An 8766-nucleotide genomic window follows, 5' to 3' on the forward strand; every position below is an offset into this window, starting at 1 on the left:
GTGTGTGTGTGTGTGTGTGTGTGTGAGAGAGAGTATAGGTGTGTGTGTGTGTGTGTGTACGTATAGATGTGTATATTTATGTGTGTGTGTGTGTGTGTGTGTGTGTGTGTGTCTCTCTCTCTCATATACTGTATATCACAACGTATGGTCTTCAAAATAGCCGGAAATAGCTGAAATGTAAAATACAAAAAACGCCAAAACGTTGGAAAAAGTATCAAAAAAAGATGATAAAAAAAAAAGAAAGAGAGGCCGCAAAAACATAACCATAAACAATGAAAAAGTTACCAAAACAAACAAAGTGACAATTGTGACCAAAAATGTCGGAGATAAAACCCAAGAACGTCAAAAAACTTTTTTTTAAAGCGACTAAAAACACTGAGATAGGGACAACAAGTGTTGTTGTTTTTCGTGGTCGACGGGGGGACAACACGGGTTAAGTGTAAATGTAGAAATACTGTACTTTTACTGTCTTTTACTGTTTTCATTCCTCTACTTCTTAGTATTGTTACTGTTAAGCTAGTTTTCCTCATTACTACCTCCGGGCGTCGCGCTCCTCCTGGGCCCGTTTCCAAGGTGATGAGCAGGCAGTGGCGCTCGAGCGCGGCCGTTGGCTAGCAGCAGCGCGGAGCCGTTGGCGGGGGATGACGACGACGACGACGCGGCGGCGGCGGCGCGCAGGGCGCTCGTCCGCGCGGCCCGGAGCTCCATGAGCCGCAGTTTCCTCCGCAGAACGTCGTTCTCTTTGCGGCTCCGCGAGATCTCCAGCTGCAGCTCCGAGTAGCCGCTGTCCACGAGCTCGCAGATCTCCGCCACCGCCGTGTTGGCCAGCACCTCCATGATGGAGGCGAGCTGCGCGTGGAGGGCGGCCGGAGACATGGTTTGGGTTTTTAGCTGACCCGCCGCGTGCGTGAGTTGCAAACAGAAGAGTCCAGATAACGGCAGAAACGCACGCGCTCGCAGCGTTTGGCTGACGTTAGACTCCCACCAGATGTAAACAGACCCGAGACGAACCAGGAAGTGATGCAGGGTGTCACTGCCGGTCGCTGCCCAATGTGAGGAGAGCGCAGATTGGAGTTGCGCATGCGTCACTTTGCGACGAGTGATACATACAAGATGCTAACGAGAGACTTCTGTAATGTCAACACAGTAAAAATAGACCTACTTAACCAAGTTGGTTCACTGCTAGCTTAGCTACAAGCTAGCATCAAACACAACAAAGGCTGTCAGCTGTTTTGAGCTAACGTTAGCAATCAGACAATCATAGATAGCTACAGCGTTTTAAAATGACTGCTAGCTTAGCTACAAGCTACCAATCAAACACAACAAAGGCTGTCAGTTTAATGGTGTTTGGAGCTAGCGTTAGCATCCAAGCTATCATGGATAGCTAAAACGTTTCTGAAATGTTTCCCATCTTCTGTTATTGTTTTGTTATGATTAAATGTATTATTTCATGGATTTCTCAAATTTCAGTATGACAGTTATGTCTTAAAACCGTTTAAATCTGAGCATGCGCGACTCACATCTGCACTCGAGCAGAGTCGGTGTGACTCGGCTCTCATCGGGTATGACGCGTTATGCCGTAGGCAGTTTGCATCTGAGCATGCGCGACTCAAATGCACTCGCCTCACATCGGGCAGTGACAGCAGGGGTAGTGAAAACGGCCAGAGACAGCCTAGATTGCGCATGTGCAAAGTAGCCTATCATTTTACATTGTTGTCAAAAGATATTATAAAAGCCCATTTCTGCCAATGTGATGAGAGAAATCCTCTAGTTTAGGTAATTTTAATGAGAAACTTTATCAAAACAATGAGACTTATTATTATTATTATTATTATTATTAATTATTATTAATTATCTTTTATCAGGCTAATCTATTAATTTCTAGCTAAAAATAAACAGCAATTAGCCAGATAAAAGATATTATCGGTAACTTACTTAGCTGAAAGGAGAGGAGGTAGCAGTACACACACACACACACACACACACACACACACACAGACAGAGCGTTTGTGACGTCACCCATTGGTTTGTTGTTGTCAGCGGGCGATACTATGCGTTTCCCGATCTGTATCAGCATTATTAATAATAATGGCTGATGATATAATATAACATTCACTCATCAGACTCATTCATAAAGACAAACTGTCGTGGGTAGTAGTCACAGAATGAGTCAGAGATGAAACTCAAACGATGGGATTTTTATTCATCTCCCAATTAAGGCTCACAGGCAAAACTATCAATTAATAAAACCCAATATAAAGACAGACATGAGTCAAAAATGGTTGATTTATACAAAAATACAGCTGTAATTGGAACATACCAACACAGAATACAGTGTAGATACACAATACAGGGGTGGCTCAGGCAAAAAAATATATGTATGTGTAAATATATGTGTATATATGTGTGTGTGTGTGTGTGTGTATATATATGTATATGTATATATATGTATATATATGTATATATATGTATATATATATATATATGTATATATATATATGTATATATGTATATGTATATATATATATATGTATATATGTGTATATATGTATATATGTGTATATATGTATATATGTGTATATATGTATATGTGTATATATGTATATGTATATATATGTATATGTATATGTGTATATGTATATGTATGTGTATATATATATGTATATATATATGTATATATGTATATATATATATATATGATTTGTACATTGGCAAAGAGCGTTGGGTGGAATCAATCATGTTATTTTGGGGAATTAAAAAGAACATTGATATAGGACAACATGAGGACAACATGGGGACAACATGGGGACAACATGAGGGTTAAATGTCCTTTTATATTAACACATGTATGTTTTTGTGTGCAAAGACATCTGTAAATGTCAACAGACGAGCGCATAAGTGAACAACATACGCCTCGACGCAGAGGTCATGGGTTCGAATCCCACCGGTGACAATTTCCTGCATGCCCCCCCCCCCATCCCATCTCACCTAAAATGCAAAAAAATACTAAAAACAAACAAAATATATATTAACAATCTATGTTCTGAACACAGGAGCAAGTTTACTCACAAAAATGTAACGTGTCGAGAAGAACGATATGACTCGTAAGGAGCAAAAATAATAATAATAATCATAATAATAATTAATAATAACACAGCGCTGGCTCCAACTCAAAGTAAAACACATTTAACAGAGCACACTTTGTTTAAAAAATTTAGTCAAATATGAACTTGTTTCTTTTCCCCAACCTGGACCATATTTTGTGACGTTTTCTGTGTAAGTGACTATTCTACATCGCCAATTTGATCCTCTAATAGTGCTCGTTTTGCTGCCAACGGGCTCTGATTGTTATTCTAAGAATCTGACAACATTATGGGATGGATCCTTTAAATGGATCAACCTTTAAAACCTCTTTGAGACCTTTCTGTTTAACCAGAAACAGCTGAGGTTGCTAGCGCTAAACCCACCAGACTCTATTGAAAAAACAGTACTTTTAGCGTGTATAGAGCCAACATATCTTCACATGTAAATAAGTGATCTAAGAGTTTATCTTACCCAAAACTAGAGTTGTGATGTTTGGAGAAGTGGAAAGACGACCCAAAACTGTGTTTCATGGTTTCATTTAGTTTCTGTAGAGTTTGAATTAAGTGTGTTTCACGATGCTAAAATCCCTGTTTATTTACATGGAGTCTGGTGGGTTTAGGTAATGCAAATTCATGGATGTTTTTATTTAAAAAATAATTATTTTAATCTTTAACAGAAAAGCCGACCTCCTTATAAACCCTTTCCATAATGTTGTCAGACACTTAGAATATTAATCTGAGTCTGTCAGCGGCAAAATGAGCACATTTATGAAGATAAATACAAGCTGAACTATTATCCTATTAACTCAGTTTGTAGCTTGTTTCACCGCTGCCGACTGCAGAGATCTCTCTTAACCCTCGTGTTGTCTTCCTGTTAACCATGAACTTGCCCTTCATGGTCATAATTGAACATGTTTTCGTCGCTTTTTCTAATTTATTTCTCACTTTTTCCAGCTTTTGGTGCTTTTTTTTATAAAACTGATAACCTGTAATAAGAGGTTTTTACAATTATTCTTGAAATTCATGGTCAACAAACCTCATTTATATCAAATTATACATACATTTTAGTTAAAAGGGCAGAAATTATGAATTATTTTGACTAATAGTTAAGATCAGAGGACGTTGAGTGGATCTCAGACGGGTAGATGTCAAAGTTTAGTCCCCATACTGGTTATTTTTGGGCGATTTGGTTGAAATAAAATCCAAATTTCAGATATAAAAACACTGTAAAACGGGTCAATTTGAGCCGAGGAACAACACAAGGTCTAACTGAACTAAACTGGCAAAGATCGTGATTCCCTTCAGTCACTTAGACCCAAAAACCTGGAAAACAGGGTCTAGGCTGGGAAAAAAATGTCAGTCATCCTTTTAAAACAACAACTTCCTCCATTTTATAAACGGGGTATTTATAGAACAGGACATTTTGGGGACCCCCGGCCGGTCCTTCACGCGTCAGGGTGACACTTCTTCACGTGTAACTTGAGGCTGTACTTGACGATGAAGCTGCGGGAGCAGACGGCGCACACGTACGGCCGCTCGCCCGAGTGCACGCTCAGGTGCGACTTCAGGTGCGCCGACTGCGTGAACTTCTTCCCGCACTGGGCGCAGCTGAACGGCCGCTGGCCCGTGTGGATCCGCATGTGCACGTCCAGGTTCTGGGACGTGGCGTAGGTCTTGGCGCAGACGGCGCACACGTAGCGCCGGGCGCGGCTCCCCGGCTGCCCGATGCCGAGCTGCGGGGGTCCCCCGGTCTGGTCCCCGTACGGCGGGAAGTTCCCCACGTCGCCGTCGTCGTACTCGAACGCCGAGTTGCTTCCTTCGGACAGCGTGCAGTCCGTGGCGGTGGACCCGGTCACGCTGATCAGCTTGAGTCCGAATGCGTCGCCGCCGCCGTCGTCCAGGCTGTCGTTGGGGTCAAAGTGAGAAAACGCCATGTGGGCTTTCGGCTGTTTGGTCCACGTCAGGCTGAGATCTGGTTCCGGTCTGGTTGCGGGGGACTGGGACGGGACCAGGGCGCCGTTGCCGTAGTACGGCGGTCTGTTCGGCGGCAGCAGCGTGGAGTCCGGGTCCATCGGCGCCGAGTAGGAGGACCCGAGGGACGTGTCACCGGCCTCCGTCTCCTGGCCGCAGCAGCCCGGCTCGCCGCGTGGAGCGTCCAGCGTGAAGACGGGCGCGCTCTGCCGCTGCGCCGCCGCCGCCGTGCCGGTCTTCGGACCGGGCGCCTCGTCGCACCCGGGCCACGGTCTCTTCATGCGGCGGCCGACCGGCGTCGACATGACGCACTCTCTGGCTGCAGCCGTCCCGCCGTCAGCCGGTGTCCTGATGTCTATAGTGACAAAAACACAGGAAATGGACTACATAAAACCATCTATAGAGACAAAAACACAGGAAATGGACTACATACAACCATCTATAGAGACAAAGATACAGGAAATGGACTACATAAAACCATCTATAGAGACAAAGATACAGGAAATGGACTACATAAAACCATCTATAGAGACAAAGATACAGGAAATGGACTACATAAAACCATCTATAGAGACAAAAAAACAGGAAATGGACTACATAAAACCATCTATAGAGACAAAAATACAGGAAATGGACTACATAAAACCATCTATAGAGACAAAAACACAGGAAATGAACTACATAAAACCATCTATAGAGACAAAAACACAGGAAATGAACTACATAAAACGATCCCTTTGCTTGCCCGTGGCCATCGGGCGCCGTTGAACCCTTCATTCATTGTCTTGGACCCAACGTTGACACGCGGGACTCACCTTCGTCAAAGCTGTCGTCACTGTCCGAGTCCTCGTCTTTGATCAAGACCACGTCTGGAAGCTGGAAGACATTTAAAATAAGACTTAAAGACTTAAAGCTCCACATTCTGGTCATCTTCAGGTTCATAGTTGTATTTTGAGGTTTTACCAGAACAGGTTTCCATGGTTTCATTTTCTAAAATCAAGATATTGTTGTTGTACTGCACATTGCTGCAGATCCTGTTTCCACCCTGTGTGTTTAGGTCTCTGTTTTATCTCCAGAGTGAGACATCTCTCTAGTTTTATCTCCAGAGTGAGACATCTCTCTAGTTTTATCTCCAGAGTGAGACATCTCACTAGTTGTATCTCCAGAGTGAGACATCTCACTAGTTGTATCTCCAGAGTGAGACAACTCACTAGTTTTATCTCCAGAGTGAGACATCTCTCTAGTCTTATCTCCAGAGTGAGACGTCTCTCTAGTTTTATCTCCAGAATGAGACATCTCTCTAGTTTTATCTCCAGAGTGAGACATCTCTCTAGTTTTATCTCCAGAGTGAGACAACTCACTAGTTTTATCTCCAGAGTGAGACATCTCTCTAGTCTTATCTCCAGAGTGAGACATCTCTCTAGTTTTATCTCCAGAGTGAGACATCTCTCTAGTTTTATCTCCAGAATGAGACATCTCTCTAGTTTTATCTCCAGAGTGAGACAACTCACTAGTTTTATCTCCAGAGTGAGACATCTCTCTAGTTTTATCTCCAGAGTGAGACATCTCTCTAGTTTTATCTCCAGAGTGAGACATCTCACTAGTTGTATCTCCAGAGTGAGACAACTCACTAGTTTTATCTCCAGAGTGAGACGTCTCTCTAGTTTTATCTCCAGAGTGGGACATCTCTCTAGTTTTAGGGTTATAAGAAGGTTGTAACTAGAGATGTCTAATATCAATATGACGACAATAACAACAACAATGTGTACTTTAACTACACACACATTACACACAGGCCTGAACTACACACACATGCTCAGTACCTGTACATGCACTAATGGAAAGGTGTGTGTGTGTGTGTGTGTGTGTGTGTGTGTGTGTGTGTGTACCTCCTCCTGCACCAACACCACATCCCCTCCAGCGGCTGTGTTTCCGCCTTCGCTGTCCTGCCGCTGCTGCCGCGTCTCCGCGTTCGCCGCGCTCTCCGCGTTCTCCGCGTTCGATACAAACCCCGGTTCCGCCACCGCCTTCCCGCCCCTGTCCGCGCGGACCACTATGGACTCTATGAGGTGAAGTTTCTTCTTCAGGTCCTCGTTCTCCCGGTGGCTCCGCGAGATCTCCATCTGCAGCACCGCGTAGCCTTCGTCCACCACCGCGCAGATCTCCGCCACCGCCGCTTTGGTCAGCGCGCCCATGACCACGGACAGCTGCGCGTGAAGAGCTTTGCCGGTTAAAACCAAAGCCGCCATTCCCGGTGCTCGGTAGGACACCGGCCCGACACTCAGACTGCTCTTACCGGGCACCACGGAGCTCCGACGGGCGCTACAACACGCTGCGGCGTCGCTGACCGAGGGTTCAACGCCGCGCGTCGCTCGTCACAAAGAAGAGAGAAGAAGGAATCGGTCTCTCTAGTTCCTTCTGACTCGCACTTCCGGAATGTCACTGCTAACTTCAAAATAAGAGCATGTTGTTGTTCTGAGTTTTAATTGGCGGAGTAGGAACAGGAGAGGAGAAGGAGAAATAATCATGGGAAAAAATAATTAAAATAAAAAATAAAACAATAAAAAATAAAAGTAAATAAATAAAATAATTAAATACAAAATAAAACAATAAAAAATAAGAGTGAATAAATAACAATTATTCAATAAAAAATATTTTTTTTAAATAATTCAATAAAATACAAATAAATAAATTTAATAAAATAGAAAAAATAGAAATGAAAAATTTAAATTCAAGAAAAATACAAAACCTAGCCAAATCATTTTATCTACCTAGCCTTCTATCATCTTTCTTTCCTTCCTTCCATGGTGGATCTCAGATGGGTAGATGTCAAAGTTTAGTCCGGATACTGTTTGGAAACCATTAATAATATATAATAATTCAAATGCTATAAGATTAGATAAAACATCCAAGCTTGGTTGCTAAAAATTTCAGGCATTTCAGCCCATTTTAGAAATTTGCATAATTAGCTCATTTAGGGTTGACAGCACGCGAGCGCTGAACACAAGAAGCCTCAAACGGCTTTTACTGTGTGTGTGTGTGTGTGTGTGTGTGTGTGTGTGTGTGTAAGCCTCAAACGGCTTTTACTCTACGTCACGATGCCCCAGAGATGCGGTGTCAACATTAATGAGCTAGTTATGCTATTGCTATGCTTACTACTGAAAACTGCCCGAAATGGAACTTTACTCCTTATTATTAATTAACCAGCTAAAGAACTGAGTTTCTACTCAATTAATCCTGCAAAAGCACCACTTTAAATCTGGTGTTCACCAATTAAGCATAAAAAATGACTTAACTAACGAAATATAGTCGACTAAAACCCAAACCACTGAGTGGTTGACTAAGAGGGGACGGCCCTTTAAGAAACCAATCTTAAAGGCGCTTTTAACGATGTTGGGTGATGTCACTTCTCAACAAAAGGGAGGCTAGCTGCCCACCCCCCAAAATCCTTCTTGGTAGGGGTGGGCGGATCGATCTAAATATCGATAGTATCGATGCCAACGCTGGTATTGGTATTTGATCGATACAACTGTAATTGACCCCAAGTGAAGGAGTTTAAGTACCTTGGGGTCTTATTCGCGAGTGAGGTGACCATGGAGCGTGAGGTTGGTCGGAGAATCGGAGCGGCCGGTGTGGTATTACATTCTGTTTATCGCACCGTTGTGACGAAAAGAGAGCTGAGCCAGAAGGCAAAGCTCTCGATCTACCGGGC

The 8766-nt window shown here is 43.2% G+C and overlaps 2 protein-coding genes across 2 annotated transcripts in view; one reads left to right on the plus strand and one right to left on the minus strand.

Annotated features, from left to right (window-relative positions):
* Positions 1-4372: 4372 nt before the first annotated feature.
* LOC117954620 (B-cell lymphoma/leukemia 11B-like) lies at positions 4373-7488 on the minus strand. Its single transcript, XM_034888571.1, has 4 exons — positions 6944-7488; positions 5870-5930; positions 5310-5409; positions 4373-5279 (listed from the first exon to the last, which is right to left on the minus strand). The coding sequence occupies exons 1-4, from the start codon at positions 7301-7303 to the stop codon at positions 4529-4531; spliced, it is 1272 nt and encodes a 423-aa protein (XP_034744462.1). The 5' UTR covers positions 7304-7488; the 3' UTR covers positions 4373-4528.
* Positions 7489-8647: 1159 nt separating this feature from the next.
* Positions 8648-8766, plus strand: part of LOC117953956 (zinc finger protein 784-like) — a 2808-nt gene continuing 2689 nt past the window's right edge. The window contains exon 1 of the mRNA XM_034887373.1: positions 8648-8654. Within this exon, the coding sequence (XP_034743264.1) occupies positions 8648-8654 (7 nt within the window). The remainder of the gene's footprint in view (positions 8655-8766) is intronic.

Source organism: Etheostoma cragini, chromosome 12 (genome assembly GCF_013103735.1).
Source record: "Etheostoma cragini isolate CJK2018 chromosome 12, CSU_Ecrag_1.0, whole genome shotgun sequence".
Taxonomy (NCBI): Eukaryota; Metazoa; Chordata; class Actinopteri; order Perciformes; family Percidae; genus Etheostoma; species Etheostoma cragini.

What these genes read in the sequence shown, in the direction of transcription:
- LOC117954620 (XM_034888571.1), bottom strand. Translation starts at nt 7,303, where the DNA reads ATGGCGGCTTTGGTTTTAACCGGCAAAGCTCTTCACGCGCAGCTGTCC. An exon ending in TGGTGTTGGTGCAGGAGGAG is followed by an intron (nt 5,931 to 6,943) that starts GTACACACACAC and finishes AATGTCTTCCAG; the next exon opens with CTTCCAGACGTGGTCTTGAT. An exon ending in TGACGACAGCTTTGACGAAG is followed by an intron (nt 5,410 to 5,869) that starts GTGAGTCCCGCG and finishes TTGTCACTATAG; the next exon opens with ACATCAGGACACCGGCTGAC.